This window comes from Opisthocomus hoazin, chromosome 22 (assembly GCF_030867145.1).
Source record: "Opisthocomus hoazin isolate bOpiHoa1 chromosome 22, bOpiHoa1.hap1, whole genome shotgun sequence".
Classification (NCBI taxonomy): Eukaryota; Metazoa; Chordata; class Aves; order Opisthocomiformes; family Opisthocomidae; genus Opisthocomus; species Opisthocomus hoazin.
Genome location: NC_134435.1, coordinates 12,185,199 through 12,204,253, shown reverse-complemented (window position 1 = coordinate 12,204,253; position 19,055 = coordinate 12,185,199). Strand labels below are relative to the sequence as shown.

Here is a 19,055-nt window from a genome sequence, read left to right as displayed (position 1 = left end):
AATTCACTTGGGCATGTGGCACACAACCAGCCTTGTCCCTTTCTCTTCTAAAAAGCTTTAATTAAGCTGGATTTACTCAGCTAAAGGACACTTCTAGTAAAGACATGTCCAGGGGCAACTGCTTATGCATTGCTTCTCTACAATTAGAGAGCAATAAATGATAATCATTATCAGATTCTAACACTGAGATTGTATAAACACTTAAATTAGCCTTCTGGAACTCAAAAGACTCGGCCAAGCTTGGGCAGCTCCTTTGCTCCTGCCGAGCCCAGACACTTGTGTCCTTGGCCCTGGTGAGTGGCCAGCAGTTCCTGGTGGCAGGGCTCTGTGTCCCTGCCCAGCCTCCCACCAGGTGCACCTCCAAGGTGTTAAGCAGCTCAGAGCCTCACCCTGTGAGCAAGCAAGGGTCAGCCTTGATGGACTAATGTATGCTGGAATCGTTGCTATAATTTATGCATATTTGTGTGCTAATATTGATAGAGATGGACTTTGTTATGGATCTTAAAGCAGCAGGCACCAAACTGCAGGCCAAAACAAGGTACAGCTGCTTCAGAAGATGCTCTTCAGGCTAGTAGGCTCTGATCTGCTGTGAACACAGCACGTGCAGACTATGCATCACACTGTGACTGAGCCATAGTGTTTCCCTGATGCAATGTTGACTTTTCAAAGGTCTTGAAAGTGGGTGGTGCTCCAACAACCATTGCATTACATCCTCAGCTATTATTTCCCTCATAGCACTTTTAAAAATCCCAAATCTCTTCTCATTATTCAAGTTTTTATTAATATTCGTTCTCTAAGCTATCATTCTGGGCTCCCCAGAATGCTAACACGTTTCCCTGATAGCCCTAGATCTCCTGGTTTAGCCTTTTAGAAAGACTTCCAGTCCTGATTTTCAAAGCCTGCAAGTAATAGTGAATCACTCCATCCCTGTGCATGCTGTTCTGCTATTTAATTACTTACCCTGCTTCCTATTCTGAATTTGTCTAATTTCAATTTGCAGGCTCTGGATCTGCTACTCATTTGAAGACCTTCTTATCATCACAAAGCTTTTTCTGAGCTGGTATTTATAGTCTGTAATCAAGTTACCCATCTGTCTTCTCATTTTCAAAGAAAATAGATTGAGTTTCTTTAATCTGTTACCGCAAGTTGTGGAATTATTGGTAAAATTAAGGTTTACATCTGAAAAATAAGGTTTATGTGAAAAACGTTACATTGTTCACCAGTTGAGGAAAAGCATAAAATCAAAAGGAGCTTTGAGGATGGGACACAGCTGCAGCAGGCATGCGAGGAATCCACTAACACTACTACTCCCTGCAACATACCATAGAGGATGGAGCGGGATGGAGACTCCGTGGCCATGCTCCGTGATGATACAGCAGGAAGAGATACTCCTCTAGAAGTGATAAGCTGCTCATCTGGTCCCCTGAGCCAACAGGTTTTCGAGACCTTGCCAAAGTGCTATTCTTTTGTGAACTTTGCTCGCTTTAATATCATTTTAATACCAAAACACAACTCCTTCCCAAAGGCTACTCACCTCCAAGGTGCGACCACTCCTCTTTGAGTCTGCATCCTCGATTTTTTGTAAACTATGCCTTTAAACATGAAGCGAGAGAATTTTACACCAATCATGATAAAAGGTATGTATGACTACAGTCACTCAAACTCCACCTTAAATGTAGAAAGGATATAAAAATAGCCAGGAAAATAGGGGATTTTCGTAGAAGAAGATAACACTGTGAGCAAGTCAAGGGAAACGCTATCTCAGACTGTCTCTGTCTACCGGGATTGGCCGACGGGCTGAGCCTTGCTTCTCCCCACCTTGGGACGCCTTGGGTGAGACTTAGACTAAGTGCTTTTCTCAGGAATCTTAGAATGCTCTCTAGAGAGTTACTCCTTAATGTTTATAGTCAGGCTGTATAATTTATAACCTTTTCACACGTTTTATACTTAATAACTTCATATTTGCACATGCTTTCTTGCAGACAGTCACTATCACTGGCAATTCAAAAAACCTGTATCTCTGTTGCACAAACAAAACTGCACTGTTTAAGTAGCCAGTTGTCACAGTTTCTCAATGAATGTGACCAAACCCTAGAGCGCAGTCGTGCTAGTTCATGAGCACGACTGGACTGAAGGTGCAGACTGCTATTAGTGCATCCAGAATCATGGTATTTTAATATACATATTAAACGCGAATGGACTGGTAGTGGCAAATTGGATATGACTCAGAATTTAAACCTAGCCGCACTTGGCCTCCGACTTCAGTGAGGGGAGTTAGAAAGCAAGAGGGGTTATTTTCTGCCAAATTCCTCCATTCCTTATAATGCAACACAAGTCCAGGTTGCCAGAGGCTTTTTATTTTCTTATACGTAGAGTGTACCTCAGCACACGTTGTAAGTGTCATATATGTGTCAAGGGAGCTTTTTAAGGAAAGGAGAGAGAACTCCCAAAAACTGGCTGAATTTTGCAGTTCAGATTGACATTGCACTTGCCAGTTTTGATACTGCTCCCATAAATTAATAAATGTGTTTAATATTCAGTTCCACAGATTAATAAACAACCCTTTTCTAGCTGCTTCTAGTTAGACAAGATGATATGTTTATACTGCAAAACTCAGCTTCCGTCCTTTTACAGTGCAGTGTACAGTGAAAATTTTACAATGTCATCTAAGACAAGGTACAACAAGGGAAGCCATTTACACGGGCAGGCGAAAAAGCATCAAGGAAGATATGAGAGGGATGCCTGGGTACTAATGTCTGCTTTGTGCTTACAAAGATGGCTAAAGCCACTTCTTGTTTTTAGAAGAATGGAAATAAGTGGTGACACATGGGAAACATTAGCCATAGGCCCATTCAGACTGCTAAGGAAAAACAGCAGTCTGGGTACAGTAGGTGAATCTGGCATGCAGCTTCATGGGAGCTCAGCACCGGGAGCCAGCCTGGGTCTCTCTTGGGACGGTCAGCCAGTGTCTCCTTCAGCTGCGCTCTGTGGGTAGGAGTGCTCCAAAAGAACAGGCTGTGGATGTCAGGCTGCGGGTACAGGGGTGGAAGCAGAGGAGGAAGAGGACACGGAGGGAGCCGAAGCGGCTGGTTTCAGAGGGTGAAGAACAGTCCATACACCAGTTTCTTGGCTCTTCTTCTGTGACAGATTGGCCACACCAGGCTCGTACGACTGCGATCGCAGCTCCCAGGGATGTGACACAAGTAGCCACAAACTCGTTAGCATTACTCAGTGACCAGTGAACAAGCCTGGCCATGACTGTACTTCCCACCCATGTCAATTCATCATCTCTCAGCAGTTTGAGACTGCCAAAGAAATAATGAAACGATTTTAAACCCAGTCTGAGAAGTTCGAGTCTGTGGGAGGAGATTTCCCATAGCCCATCAGTCGGTCTATCTGCTGCTGGAGCAGTGCCAGCGTGTCCGTGCCTTAGTCACCTCCACCTGGAACTGCCTCTGTCCCACCATGCTGGATGAGGGCTGTGGGAGCAGCACAAGCGATACTGGGACATTGGCTTACTTGGTTCATTGTGAAACAAAACATTCAGACAGGCAGCTGCTGGGACAGCTCTCTGTCTGCTTCATTTTCTTTCTTCCACAAGATCAATGCAGAAAGCTTCATTCTGAAAACGCTTTTCTGTATTTTCTGCATTTTTTTAGGATGCAGGCAGGCTTTCATGGCATGGCTGGGGTCTGCACCCAGTGGGCTGGCCCAGAGAATGGGTTTGTGAGGAACAGCATCTAAAACTCAGCAGCTGTCTGAGAAAAAAAAGGAGCCGGGGCCAGCAGTTGGAAAGGCTGCATGTGGCCAGGCAGAAAGTGGTCACCATGACAAGGAGCACCACCTGCACTGAAGCAGGGCTGTGCTAGGCTGCCCTGCACCTCTTCTAGAGAGAAGCCCAAACTGGAGCCTGTAGAAATCATCACCACGCACCAGAGCTGCTTTACATACAGGCATGCATCAGCTGAATTTGTTAATTCAGTTTTAGTAAGACAATAATGGCATGTTTATAAAAAAAAAGGGTTAAAAAATGACTGCTATTTGGTCACTGCCCAGGAGACATGGATTGATTTCCTGCTTGTCCGTCAATCTTTAATTATTATGCATAATTATGTTTCGTTTCATAAACAAAAGGCAATGAATACCAAAGATATTAACATTGGATACCTATAACTTAATTTACATATAATAGCTTTATTAGCTCAAAGCCTGGAACATTCCAGGAGAGATTTAGCCCACATCCTCAAGATATGAGTGCTCACGATCATTCTATGGCAGCTTTAACAAAGTATGTGTCACATAGCCTTGAACACAGGCAGACTCCCAGAGAAGCCAGCGATCTTCTCCCACCCCTCCTGGCAACACCAGCAGCACCGGCCTCTCAAGAAGGCAGGAGCACCTCAGGGTTCAAGTGCCTTCAGTCTCAATTGAGGCATGTGTTATTCTCAGTTTAAAAAGTGCTCGCATTTCAATTTATATTAGCACATATTCTTGGAAAGCTTGCCCCACGCGTTGTGCTTCGCAGGACACCCAAGTGGAATGTCACACTGAAGCACTTGGTGGCCCTGTCATTTCTTGTGCATGTCACAGCTTCATTATATGTCTCATTAGAGGACAGAAGGGCAAGCAGCAGAAGTTGGAGAAGCCCTACAAAGTGTGTGTGAAAATGTCAAATGAGCTCACAAAGCAAAGAACAAGGTGCTGCCCTTTGTGAAAGCCACAGTTTGGGCATCTTGTTCCTGTCAGTCAGGATGAACGTGGAGCACAGGTGGATGCTTATGCTATGCCAGGACAGCTCTACTAGTGGAAAAATACATTTAACACAGTGCCTCACTGCTGCACCTTGCCCAGAGGGCACCTCCTGTCCAAGGTTGGCTGTCAGCAGCATGCCATGGCCCCGGCTTTCAGCAGGGACTCTCCTCATTGCAGAGCAGGGTGAAGGGAGCATCTCCAGAGAGTGTCCCATGCTGGCGCATGCTGGCTGCCCAGGGGCTATCCTCTCCAGCTGTTGAGAGTGATTTCCAGCACTGCATCATTTTTATAGCACTGGTGCTGGGTTGCACTGCCCTGGGGAAGCCAAGATGCCGATTAGTCATCGGGTGTGTGATGACTGCTCTGGTCTTGTTTCGCAGTGAGCCCTTTCACCAGCCTGATCTCTTGTATTAATTTATTTACTGAACAAATAGCATTTCCCCAGCCCTGCAGCAACGAACACTCTCAGCCCTGCACCACAACCAGCCACCGAAGCACCAAGCCCTGGCCCCACCAGTGCTGGAGGAGAACATGAGGAGGTCCTCGGGCTCTGCCCAAGAGGCACAGCAGGCAGCGATGAATTTGCTTCTGCCCAAATCAATTTGAAAAGTGAAAGACCTTGCTGTAGAAGTTCTACCAGTCCTCTCCTTCTGCAGCTCATGCCGTGGGCAGTGCATATGTCAGCACTGTCCCAGACTAGTGGGAGAAATGGGAAGGCAGAAGTCCTCCATTGCAAAAGGCACACAGTGCTTTCTGGAATTTGCTTTGCCATGTAGCCTGAAATATTGATTTTTAACCCCCCTCCACTGGTTAATTAGTTCTGAAATCAAGCAGTGTGCCTGTAAGCTCTAAATTTTAGGGACTGTATTGTACCTGACTAGTTTTATGGTCTGCATTGCCTTTTGTCCTGGCTTGCTATGAATTTAACAGCAAATGTCTATGTTTGTGAGTTTTGATTCCTGGGGTACCATATAATTTCATTTGTAAATTGATTTGTGCTTTCTGATTCTTCAGTAAACTCATTTGGTATAAACACAGCTCTTTATTTCCCTGCAAGTATGTGGTGAATAAGCAGAAACTGAGCAAAAAAAATACACATCTATTTAACCAACAAGTGTAAGAAGGGGAGGGCAGCAGGAACAGGGCTGTCAGACCATCAGTCTGCTGACAGGCTTCAAACAAGGTGCAGATTACAGTGCAAACTAACCAGCAGTTTTGTCTTCAGGCAGGACTTACTGAATGCAATATCCTGCTTATACACTGTCTGCTGTGTGCAGGTGAGATCTTTTTGGGCACTACTGGCCTCCCCCAGCCTGGCGCCCCCAGCTCCCTGCGTACACATTGCCTGAGGTGCCGTGGGGTTTCCCAGTGCTGGCACCTCTTCGGGTGCGCAACACACTGGAGAGGACGAGAGTGGGTGGTTGATCAGAGACCAAGGAAAACCAAGAGAAAACTGGGACTGGGCTTGGTCCTTCATCTCTGAGAGGTCACCAGTGCTCCCTGCTCCTTCTCCCCACTGCATGTGTCCTCATTTCTCCATGTTTATTCTCTGCATTCCCTTCTCATGCCTGATTTCTTACCAGCCTCACCAGCTGTGTATTGAGACCCCTAGCTGTCACTGCCAATGTGGCAGGAGAGGACAGACATGGTTGTTTTTCATTTCTTTTTTTCAAGCAACTTATACTCTGTGTTATCCTGCACAATGGCAAGGCCACAGCGTGAAGCATTTGCCATTCTCACCCTGCCCGCATTTCCCACAGGGAGGAGGGCTTCAGGCTGAGGCTCAGCCAAACGGCTGTGCAGCCACTGCAGCGTGTTCAGTGCACAAATGCCTCTTGAAAGCCTGAAGTAGCTACTAATTAAATTAATTTGATAGCTGACCCAGCTCTAGGTGGTGGGTGATTCACAACAGGACTCTTGTTAGCAGTATTGCTCAGAAACCTTTTTCAGGCTGGGGACCACATGAAACGTTGATGAACATGGAGGAGAGACACGGCATTCTCAGCCAGGAGAGCAGCTCTACCAAGGGCCATGCTTACAGGCTGGGGTACCTTCCCAGTGTCCTGGCAGGAGAAGGAGATGGAGCGGAGTGTGGTGTGATGGACAGACCTCCAGCTGACTCGCTGGGCCAGAACTGCTGCCCAGTGGCAGGAGGCCAGCGCTTACCATGGGAGCTGGGGAACCTGAGGCAGCATGGACCAAAACAAAAGCTGGAGGCACTCGGGTACTGGAGCTGACCACCCTGGTGTGCCAACACACCACCATCTTCCTGGGAAAGACCAGAGGAAGGTGGGCAACAATTCTGGAGGCTTTTAGCACCAAAGATGCTGTCATTCACATGCATTTATCTTGTACGCTGCCCATGCAAAGGAACATGCAAGGAGAGCATCAGGTTTTGCTGACTGCATTGCTGAGGGCTTTGGTACATGGGATGCATCATATAGGCTGCATGAACAGCGCCTGCAGGAAAAGTAGGGCAGCATCCTAACCAGAGCACCGAGAGCTAGAAGAAAACATGCCAAAAACTGTGAAGATAGGGGGGACGTGGGGAAGTGCCCTGATATGTGGGACTACACAGCATTCATGCAGTAAGGTAGGCAGAGGAAATGAAAAGTTGCAGAATCTAACTACAGGCAACTGAACCCACCTCTACAATCTTCTTTTTAGTGTGCTAACTTGATAGACCTCCTTTTGTTTCTGTGAAGCAAGTCATTAACACTTCCCTTGACAATCAGCAAAACACAGGTTTTGTAAATGTTCTCCTTTTGTCATTTATTTTATAAACCCAGAAACCAGTATAGAAGCACACACTTTGATTACTCTGTTAACTTTCTCTTTGAAGCTGTATGTTTTATTTCTTTTTTTCCCAGTTAATGAAGCTTACTTGTATGATTGCAGATTGTGAGATTAGAGAGCTAGAAAAGTTATATTTCAAATAGCTGCAAACTGACTTTTGTTATTTTTTTGTCCTCCTAGATAAATACTGCTCTGCACTATTTCAGATTGGAGAAAAGCCATCAAAATACTTTATGTTCACAAAAGACATATTATTAGACCACTAGTTCCAAGTCATCAATCATTTTTATGTTAATGATTTGTACAAAAGCAATTTCTTTTTCATTTCTGATACCTTTTTTTAGGAACAGAAACACTAGGAGGTGCTAGCTAAACACAAACTTGATTTCTTGTATTGTAACATATTGGTTAATTTTGAGGGGGTAAGGCATTTGGAAAAAAACAGATAAAGAATTTGAAAACCAGTACAAAAAGGAGCCCATTTCAATCCTCAGAAGTAAATCAACATGTTTTCTGAGGGTTTTTTTTTTAACAAGTCCATCTTCACTCTCAGCACAGACTGGGAGATGTCAGTGTGGGAGAATGAAATTGCCCAAGCTGCTCCAAGTTAATGATGTTGAGTAAGATCTTTTTATTTATTTATTTTATTCTTTTTATCAGGTGACATGAGTTTTGGTGTGATTTTTTTCCCCCAGGTCTGAAATGCTGAGGGGAAGGAACTGTGCAGAGAAAGGAAATCACAGAAGTCAGGACAGAGAACAGCTGGCTCTGGTGTCTGTACACCACAAGGCAACAGGGTAACGCTGTAGCCGTGCACTGTATTAAAGAGGGAAAGGATCTGAGGACTGTGGTAGAAAAGTCTTGGAAGTCATCAGCAGGTCTGAACTGCTCACCTCAGAACATGGTAGCTCGCGCAACCATGGCTGCTTATAAACACATCTGTAGGGTGCAGGCAGGGAGTGCTGCCAGTAGGGCAGAGAAGAGACTCCTATGTATTTTCACTGCATTTTATCTCCTCTTTGGTTATTCCACAGCCGAATGGTACAACCACCTCCCCATGGACAACAGGTGATGCTTCTTCAACTCAGGGAGAGATGGCAATGATGCCTGTTGTGGTCTGCCAGTGGGGTCCTGGCTCGAGTTTTGGCTCCCACCGGAGAGGGCTGAGTCGTGCTTTACTTCCAGTAGCACTGAGGTGAGCTCTTGATCTCAGCAGTCACTCACATCTGCCCTCTGTTGAGGCATCTCTTTGTCTGCTTACATATATTTCCAAAAAACATTCACAAAAGCTGTCCTGCAGGAAGGAAGAGCTGGCAGGCTGTGGCATGGCAGCAATGACAGCCATTCTCCACAAAGCCCGCGTGGGAATTGGAGGGCTCTTCTGCTACCCCCATTAACACCCTTTGAATTGGACATCGAAGCCATAAGTCATGGTGCAAACAAAGAGAAGCTGAACAGATAAGGAAGTTCAAGTGGCTGCTTTCACAAAATGGTTCATTTTAGTTTTAAATTAGTTGGCTGAATCATGACAAAACCTGTTATTAAAACAGCACCCTCGTCTTTTTAATCATCTGAATTGTTTGTAAAGCACTCCCAGAAAATGGAAACCATACTCTCTCCTCCAGCTCTTTTGTTCATTTCCATCTGGTGGACATTCCTGAGAATTCATTAAAAAATTATTGGCACCCCACAGCCAAAGGCAACAGGCCTCTCAAAATATCCAAATAAAAAAATGCTCTAGTGAATAACCCCTGTCAAATGGCCAGACGAAAAAGAAAAACAGGACAGCAAACAAAACTAAACAAACACTTAACGCAGTTGCCTGTTAAGCAGGGACTGCAATTATGACTTCTGTAATTCAGATGTCAACACCCACCCACCACTGCTCTCTACAAAATGATTCAAGGCAGATGGCATCACTCTAATGCCCTGGGACTTTCCTTTTGTCAGTGAAAAGATAGGGCTGAAGGCAGTTGGAATACTCTAAACCTATGAACACAACTTAAATTGTGAGAGTAAACTTATCATGTTGCTCATTGCACAGTCCCACCAGGACAGGTCATCAGACCAAAGTCTGCCTTGAGTTATTTCCTTGTCACTATGGGGTGGGCAGCAGGTCCAGATGAGTAACTGCCTGATCTTGGGAGCTGAGCCTGCAGACGGATAGGGAGAGCATCATTTGGTCCTGGATGGTGGTATGAATGTGATGTCTGTTACCAGCTAGAGCAGCAGCGGGAAGAGGAATGGAAAAGACCCTGTATGTTGGGCTTGCCTGCACAACGGTGCAACACAAGTCTACATTTGGCAGAGAACAGCTTCCTACATATTTTCAGTGCACTTTTTATCCCTGCATTCAGCTGGCAGGCTGTGGGGACCCTTCCTCAGTGGCCCATGTCCTCTGTCACCACCTCCATGCTTATAAGGGCCATGGCGGGAGTGGGCTTTACTGCATTCGGGCTGCACTTGCAAAGACTACATCTCTTTGTGAAAATAAACTGCCGCTGCTGCTTGGGTCACTTCAGATTATTCATATCAATTCAGCACTGTTAATGATTAAATACAATGTTCTTCAAAGCCAGAATTTAACAGGAAAGCTTGATTGGATTTACCGTTTTGAGGTTGGGTGGATTGCTTTCAGTTATGTTGTTGATCTTTTTTTTTTGTTGCCTTGTGGAACATCATGTCATTATGCAAATGAAGAATTACCCTCTTGGCTTTTAATAAAAACTTCCATCTCTGTAGGATTCATATCCTCCTGCTTAATCACACAACTGATATCTCGCATGCCCCACCATCATCTCCGGGGCACTCTCCACCCCAGCTATCACAAGCAGAGCAGCTCCACCAGGCTGAGCCAACTGTGCCCAGAAACCACAGGGTGGAGGGCGCAGGACAGAACAGGTCCCAGCAAAGGCAGGTGATCGCAAAGTATCTATCTGTGGATGGCATCCTGAGGGCTCCCTCGGATAGGGAGAGTGACAGCTACAAAATGTGGTGCTTGTCCTGGAAATACCTTCATTCCTCTACAGAGGAAGTCCAAAGACAAAATGCAGAATGAGGTGGTTTAGTTGATGTTCCAAACAGCCTCTTCTCAGTGCTGTGAAGAAATCTCTAAAACCCCAGTGCTATGCACTGTGCAGTTATGCCTTCCAGCAGTTCATCAGGAGTCTGTCTGTCCAAATACTGTCCATCCATCATGGAGTCCCAACCTCCATAGGAAATGTCTAGATTTAAATCTGAAGAAGGAATATGTTTCCATGTAGGATCAGCAAGATACAATTGCTGTACATATTTGGGGCAATAGCTATAGGTGAACTGGGGCATAGTTTTACTGTGAGCTGTCATTGTATTTATTTCTTATCTTGTCTTTAAGTGAAACAGCACATGAGGGCTTGACCACAAAAGTTAAGAAAGGAAAAACAAGGAGAGTACACAACAATGAAATTGCTGAGTTGCTACTAGTTAGTGACAGTTTAAAAAGAAGATGTGAAATCAAAGTTTCAGTAAAAAAGTCCCTGATGTGACAAAGAACAGAAATCCTATGAGAAGCAGCAGAGGGAAGACAGAACTTAGCAAGATGAGTCAGTTGCAGGGAGGAGCAGAGACCAGCGTTTCCTGGGGCTGCCTGGTCAGTAGGGATTGGCCGTGTGCCTGCGCTGGGCTGGGGACACACCACATGCTTGTCCCAGCCCAACGCTACATGCATTAGCCATAAGATGATTGCTGTGTACTTGTGGGCATGGGCATGTTTCTGTTCTCAAGCCTCTGCGCCTGACAGGAGATGGACAAATAAAAGCGACTCAAAGGTCCGGGGTTACTTCTGGTTATACTCAATGAGATGAAATCCGTTTCAGGATCTCTAATGGCCCTCGCTCAGCAGTGTCACACTGGAGCCAAGATATTAAAGGCACCTGTCAGGAATATTTCAGGAAACAGAGGCCTCCTGCCTGGTGCCCCCCCTTCCCTCTGCACTGAGCTCACATCGAGTCAAATGAGGTCTGCTGGCGCAGGGCACATGGCAAGTTGTGGGTTTAGTGGAAAGCTTGGATGAGAAAGTGGCTTTCTGAGCCCCCTTGTCACACACAACTCCAGCTTGGACTCTGTGGGTTTATTTTTGGCATCCTCTGTGCAACTTCCATCTGCAGGTTTTAGAACCAGCTGCACACCTTGAGCTTTGCCCTTCCCCAGGGATAGGAGGAGGGTCAAGGCTCCTCCTGGAGAGCTGCCTTGTGAAGCTGAGCTGTTATATTTTCCCATGGGGAGAGCCAGCCAGGGTGAGAAGGGAAATCAGTTCAGTGTCTACACATGGAGACTTCTTACAATACAGTGAAATAGCTTGTGTGTTGGTCATATACAAACAGGCAAAGAATTTGGGTTCTCACCTGCCAAAGTTCAGTGCTTTGAGTTTCAGATCTGGGTGTTGATGTCAAGCCCACTAAGAGGCTGAAACCTTTAAGTCTTAATGCCCTGGGGGGCCTAGCCTGGCTCTGTTCCATTGCACCAGGGTCAAGGCAGCAATGACTGGGTTTGCTTTTTCATGAGACCTACTTCTGGAACTACCTCACCTTTTCTGTTCTTAATTACTTCCATAGATTACAGTTCCCCTGGTTTTGAGCAGCATGAGCTAAGCTGACTTCAGGCACCTCTACATGGGCAGTCAGGCTTTGGCTCCAGCACAGCCTGCCCATACAGAGCCAGGGTGATTTGGAGCACTGCAGATGCAGCGTGCTTTGCCTGATCCAGGGTAATGTGGGGAAAAACACGTAACAGAGAGACAGAGCACATTTTAAAACAGAGACTACAAGGCAAACTTGTTAAGTGCTCTGTAAGCAAAAGCTGGAAGAATCCTTCCAGCTCAGGAAAGATCCTGCTGTGATTTTCGTGTGAAATGAACTCTTAGTGAAGGAAAGAAGGTGTACAATTTCTCATCAAATTAGTGGATCAGGCAGCCAAGAACACACTCCAAGGTTATGCTGCAATTAATTTGATTTTATGTCAGAATCTCATTTCTGTTCTTGTCCCATTATGTCCTCCAAGGCTTCGTCAGATTTAAACTTTCTTTTTAGAAATTCTGCTTCCCAGCACAATGGAAGTCACCACTGCTTTTAGGAGATGCCTGACCATCCCAGTTAACCCTGAACACTGTCACAGCCATGCCATGATCTGGGTTTGGATATGTTATCCACCTTTTGCTTTCAGCCTCTATCGTTGTAATTTCAGTTTCAGCCTTTTTCTTCTTCTCTCAGGCTAGATACAGGGAAGATGCTCCAGGGAGCTTTGTATGCCAAGGAGTGGGATTTTTTAAAAGCACTAGTGGATTTCGACAGGGAGCTCAAGACCATTGCCAGTCACATACAGATGATTCATTAACAAAGCTACTCCCAGAGATGGCTTGATTCATGAGGGCTCCAACAGAGTCCTGCCTACCAGCAAATGCACCTCCAGTCACGTACCATGGTGTTGCTGAGCCTGGTTTTCAGCTCTCTGAAGGCATCTAGAGATGAGCAGGCAATGAAAGCACCTAGAAACTGCTTCAGGCTCCTGACAAGATGTCCCTCACTTCAGCAAGGCTACAACCCACATGTTCCTCCAGTGCTGCTAGTGACCCTGTGCTCTTGAGGAGCTGCTCTCTAACCAGCTGGCAGCAGGCAGGAGCAAGGCTGAGCCCTTCAGCCAGGGTGCTTACTCTGTTCTGCAAATGACATTGCATAGCTAGGCAGGGGGTGCTGGCTCTCCTCTGACCCTTCTCTTAGGTTTCATATGCCAACCTAATCATTAGGGTATCTTTGTGGCTGGTGTTGCTTCAGTAACGAGTGTCTTCTGTGATTTCTGATTGGAGATATCTGTCCCCATCCCAGCTGCTGTGAGGAGCCCTTGGGGAGTCCCTGTCGTGGGGGGAATGACCACTTACATCTGTTTAATTCAGTTATGGGGAGGATTGAAAGACCTGCGGCTGAGATCCTAATGTAGTAAATAATCCTTTTGCTCATAAATTCTGTTGCATCAGCAGACGCATTTTATGTTGTTGAAGGCTGCGCTAATCACCAAAAGACAGAAATATATCTTCCACTAAAATTTATCCCTGCACTTGAACAGAGAATACAGATACATCTCAACCCTCTGCATCCAGGGCTAGGAGGACATTTCCCACTTGGAACTCTTGTTGTTTTTACTTGCTTTGGCTTTGAAACCATTGAGGGTGCAGGGCAATGGAAGAAAACGGGGAGATCCGTATGGGTGAAGCTTGAGCTTTTTTCATCTGTTTCTGGCAGAAAGCAGCAGGGCTCTTTGCTGGCTCTCCAGTCCCTTTGCATGCACCACCCGAGCTGTGTGTGGGCGGGGAGGACTGAGCACCTCTGCCTGTGCTGCTGCTGTGCCTCTCCGGGCTGTAACCCCCTGCTACCCACCCCAGGCAGGAACAGGTTGCAGCAGAGGAAGGTTATGGGCAGGCATGAAGGGCACTTCTGTCATCAGATAGACATCTGCCTGCAACCCAATGGGACAGAGTTAGGGAACCTCCTCCAGCAGGCACTGTCCTGGAGAGATTAGCCCTGAAAAGGGGATGGAAAAACACCCCTGACATGAATCTGCATTCCCTGCTGTCAAGTCTGGAGGGAAACTCAGACACAGGACCTGGTGAGTCAAGTTCCTTTTTCTCCCCTCTAATAATATCACCCCAAGAAGGGTCCCCAGGAGCCGGGACTGGGTTACATGAGGTCATGGGGGAGCCTGAGCAGGGGAAAGTTCCAGGAAAAAGTGAAGCTTTAGTAACTCTGGAGAGTCTGGCTGTGTCTCAGTCCTGCAGGGGCTGGAGTGATGTTGGGTTTACACCTGTGCAAACAAGAAGTGGGAATCAGTTTGGATGTGGCTTATCAAGAAACATCGCCACAAAAAAAAGGCACATATACCTATGGGTACAGCACCCCTTAAAGGGGCATTCTTCCAGCCTACAGAGTTCCTGCAGAAGTACCCACACTGGAGTTTTTCTGTTCCAGAAGAAGACAAGACAGGGAATAAATACTGGGAAAAGCCATGAAGAATAAATTACTGCTGCCAAAAGAAAACCCTGCAGCCTGGCAGCAGCTCTATTTATCTCCCAAAGACTTCAGTCTCAGTCTCTCCCAGGGGGACATTAATGCAGCTGATTAGGTGCTCCCATGACAAACCAACCTTCATCACATGTCAAGAGGACACGCAAGTCTGCCAGCTCCCTGGTCCTCCCCCAAGAGACATGAAGGCATGCTTCATGCTGTAAATGCCATGCCAGGGGACAACATGACAGTGTCACTGAGAGACCTGTTTGCGCAGGGGCTGTACAGCAAGGCTGCTAGTGAAGATAAGACCTTCTTCCCTGAGGTGCCATGGGCTTGACACCCACCTCCCTGTCTGAGGAAGAGGGCTGGTGGTGGCAGCTATGCTCCCCGGGCTCCGTCTGGGCTCTGCATCCTCAGGAGGTACCACAGGTCTGGGCTGATGCTGGCGCATTTGCCTTGTCCTCACCTTATGCCTCACTTTGCCGCTATAGACGGTCCCCAGCTTTGAGTAGAGCTAATCCCAACACCCACCTGATCGAGTCACCTTTGATGAAGACCTGGAGCAACTTGTCCCATGAGGTCAATCCTGCTCCTTTGCCGGCTTGGCAGTACTGTTCATGGAAGACCATCTTTCTGTACTGGGGTCACGCTCTCATCAGGTTAAATTACTCAGCTCTTGACTACATTCATTAGTCAGATATTGACACATCGTGCTGAATAAAATGAGGAGGACTGCTACAGTTACTGCTTTATTGCTCAGTCTGTTAAAAGAAAGCTGCTGCCTGTTTGCTTCTCCCCAGAAAGCTGAAATATTCAAAAGGTCAGAAGGATGCCTCAGTACGAATCAGCCTAGGATCAAAAGGATTGTCCATCCAATTAACAGTCTGGGTTCCAGCAGTGGCAGGCATTTTACATATAAAATATACCCTATTCAATGTTTTATCTCCAAGTCCAGGTCTTTCTGGACGTCTTTCTTCTCAAATCTTTTTTCTCATCTCCTTGCTGTCCCAAACATCCCTCAGCTAGTAGGAGCAGTTCTGTAATCAAGAGTGTAAATTCTCTTTTTTCTCTCCTTCCCCAGAGATACTGTTTATCTTTTTTTTGAGCTTAATTAAAGCTACCTCATTTTCACATTGCAGCTGCCTACCCAGATCAGAGTAAGGAAGGTCAGCATGTCAGGCTGCAGCAGAAAGTCAGACCCTGGGTTTTAGACCATAAACAGGGCATGAGCCGAGCAACCAGGGGATGAATCTCCCTTCCTCTGCCTTGATCTGCATTGCTGGCTGTACTCAGCACTGCTCTGCATAGCACTGCCTGCCCGGGCAGGTGGGGTAGCAGATCTTTGCCTGACTGCACGTAAAGGCATCATGGGTCAATTTCAGCAAAACACAGAGACTAGTGCTGGGGAAGCTAGAAGAGATGGGGAAATGTTGTTGGATGTGTACAGGAGGCTGTGGAAACCCCATTTTCTGGTCTCTCCATCAGGCATCTGCTGCTTCAGGAGTGAGCAGTGCTGGCAAGCCCATGGTACCCTTCGTGCCCAGCTTCCCACGGGACCACAGTGCTCTGCCCCGCTAGAGCAGGCCTCGACCATCAGCAGAAAGAAATCACAGCCTGGAAGAAGAACTTGTTCAGAGCAAGTTACAGTCAGTGCGCACCACGCATAACAACGTCTCAGTGGAAATTAAGATGGGCTGTTAACACACTGCAGCAGTGCTGGTTCCTCAGGGACACCCCAGGGCACCCGCATTAATACCCTATCAGTGCTTTAAAATTCATGTGGGCACAAGAGAATCTGCACCAAAAGAATGAATAGTGATGAGGCCATTATTTTATCGGATTCTCTGGAAATGCCAGTGTTCTCCATGTGGTATTAGCACAACCAGCAGCAGTGTTGTAGGCAGGCCAGGAGGGCTCAGTGAGCAGCTGGGACCTCCAAGCACCCAAACCTCTGTGGATATAGGCTCCTACAGTCCGAATCCCTGCCCAATGTGAGGCAGGAAGCTACCCCAGTGCTGCTGTGGTACTGTGGGGAGGCTCCCCACTGGACAAGGACAGCTTGCAGGAGAGGAGGAATTGACACTACCTTTGCATTGAGGCCAATACCCTGTCCCTGACAGTGGCACCTGATGTCCCAGAGGAAGATGGGGAATACACAAAGTAAGCAAGCCCTGGGCAAATGCACAGGATTTTCCTGTTCCTCAGCCAAGTTAATAATAGAGCAGAATTCAAATCCAGAGAGCCACGTTGTATTTTAAGCTGATCCCAATTCATCCAGGGAAGCAGTTAGGCTGCACACAACAGGCTGGTTCCCCGGCCTTAGGAAGGTGGGAAGGCTGCAGAAAGACAGCGCTGGTGGAGGAAAGCCCCCCTTGCTTTGCTCTCGGATACCCTCATCTGGCTGAATGTGGAAGCTCAGCCTCCCAAAGGACAGGACAAATTAACCCCAAATGGGTTCTCTTCAGCTTTTGGGAGAAATGAGTGGAGTCTGGGACCAAGAGTGCCTAAGCTGTCATTGGATGGGCAGGAGGGGATGTGAAATATCCTGGGAGGTGTGCCCATGGATAGACAGAGACCCTATTTCTTCTCACCAGCCATGTAGAAGACATCAGGGATCAGCACTGAGCTGGAAGGCTCCTTCTGCAACCTGTGGGAAAGAAATGGAGGTGTAGGTGGGCTTTGAGGAAATACATGCCCCACTAGAAGGAGAAGAGCAGGAAGACAAACCAGTCTTAGAAAGGGAGGTACCGCTCTGGCAGTTGTCCATCAGGCAGCTATAAAGTGCTAAGGGGAATTCACAGCAAAGAAAAAAACAGACTTTAAAAACATGTTTGCTTCCTTCAAAGTTATCCAGCAAGTGGTTTCCTACTAAAGGTAAACTCAGAGATGCAGCTGACAGATTGACACGGCATCGCCCTGGTCAGCTCTGCAGTCCCCAGCTGTGCTGTGGCAATGCTGCTCTGGTACATTCTGTAATTGTTAATCAGCACAACACAGCGCAAAACTGCCACAGGAATCGATGCTTAAATAAGCACAGGAAAGTCTTAGCCAATGAAGGGGGTGTTAATTTCTATTCTGGGGATAGGCTTGTTCTCTTGTTCTTGAGAATTATCCTGAATTTCTCTATGTGCTGAAGTAGAAGTGTGGTAGTTGTGACTCTCCAGCTCTGCATCTGCTGAAATCTTTCCCATGACTCATTTTCAGCCGCATCTTGCAGATAAACCTGGCTGCTTCTGTCACCCTGCTAGCACTGCATTGCTTCAGACCTATGGGGCTCAGGGGTAGCAGAAGTGTTGGCCACTATTTTTTCTGCCTGTACACCCATTACACAAGGATGTCTTATGAATCAATTACAAAGAGGAAGAAAATGGGGGCAAAACCAGAACCATGCCCTGAGGTTTCAGGGTACTTGCCTCAGGAGAGCTGTTTTGCTCTCAGCCTCCTCACTCCCTGTGCCTGCTTTATCTCTTTTGCCCAACCCCACTGCCTGTGTTCATCCCACTGGTGCCATGTATTGTCCATCCCTTTTTGAACAATGCTTTTGGCTGGGAGAAACAGGCCTCTGCTGCTGGGCATCAAGAGGTGGAAATTGCCCTATCCACATGGAAAGAAGCACTGATGAGGCTTCAGGACTTTGCATAAGCATCTTGTGAGCTAATGGTCCCCTCTCCCTTCAGGACCCAAAAAGAGGGGAGGCTGCCAGCAGAGTCAGGGCTCCAGGTGGCATAAGAAATGGCTTGTTTGTTTGCAGCAGAATGAAACCAAAACTCTTTGAAAGCTTTCCACAGACTTTCCCTGCTGGTATATCTTTGTTAAGGGTGTCAGTTTTGGCGCTCCTCTTGCATCCATGGATGCCACCACATGATCTAGTTCCTACCAACAGAAAAATTCTCTTCTGTGAAGCTCCTCTTGGTTTTTCTGGTCTGTACAACGACTGTCTCTTTTCAGTTAACCTCCCTGATCCTAGAAGACCCATTTCTTCCTCCTGCTTCAACCCCCCACCCAGGGGCTGTGTCTTTCTTGTATTCCAGCCCAGTGTAGATGCAGGACATTTTGCTCAGCATTGCATGGGTAGAGAAGCTTCGGCCTCTGGCCGGCACCTTTCATCCATCCCAGTAACTTGCCGTTATTGTCCCTATAACTGTCAGTGGTTATTCCTGAGCATCTTGCCTCTACGTCTGCACCCTCTGTGTCTGAGGAGGTCCAGGTTAGCCCTTTCTGCACCCAGCTGGGGCAGACCTTGTTGCTGAGCAAATCTGAGCACTCTGTTCGTATCAAGCCCGGCTCTTCTGCACTTGGGGCACGCTAATCCTTCCTGCGCTCAAGCACACTCAGAAATTAGCACCGAGCCCCCACCGAGGGCAGCCTCAACAGCAACAGTGTTGTGTGGTCAAGCAGTGACAGTGGGTGGTGTCAGGCCATGGAACCATGACCAGGGAAGAGGACACACCCTCCAGAAAGTGTACAAGGCAG

General features: G+C 47.0%; 1 protein-coding gene across 2 annotated transcripts in view; it reads right to left on the bottom strand.

The window, feature by feature from the left end:
- Positions 1-6,926: 6,926 nt before the first annotated feature.
- The window catches only part of LOC104332208 (beta-2 adrenergic receptor), a 58,063-nt gene continuing 45,934 nt past the window's right edge, over positions 6,927-19,055 (bottom strand). The window contains exons 2-3 of one of the 2 annotated variants that reach the window (XM_075441394.1): positions 17,174-17,229; positions 6,927-10,784 (exon numbers count right to left, since the gene is read on the bottom strand). In XM_075441394.1, the coding sequence (XP_075297509.1) occupies positions 17,198-17,229 (32 nt within the window). In that variant the 3' untranslated portion in view covers positions 6,927-10,784; positions 17,174-17,197. Of the gene's footprint in view, positions 17,230-19,055 lie in introns of both variants that reach the window. The other variant, XM_075441393.1, reaches the window with a different exon arrangement.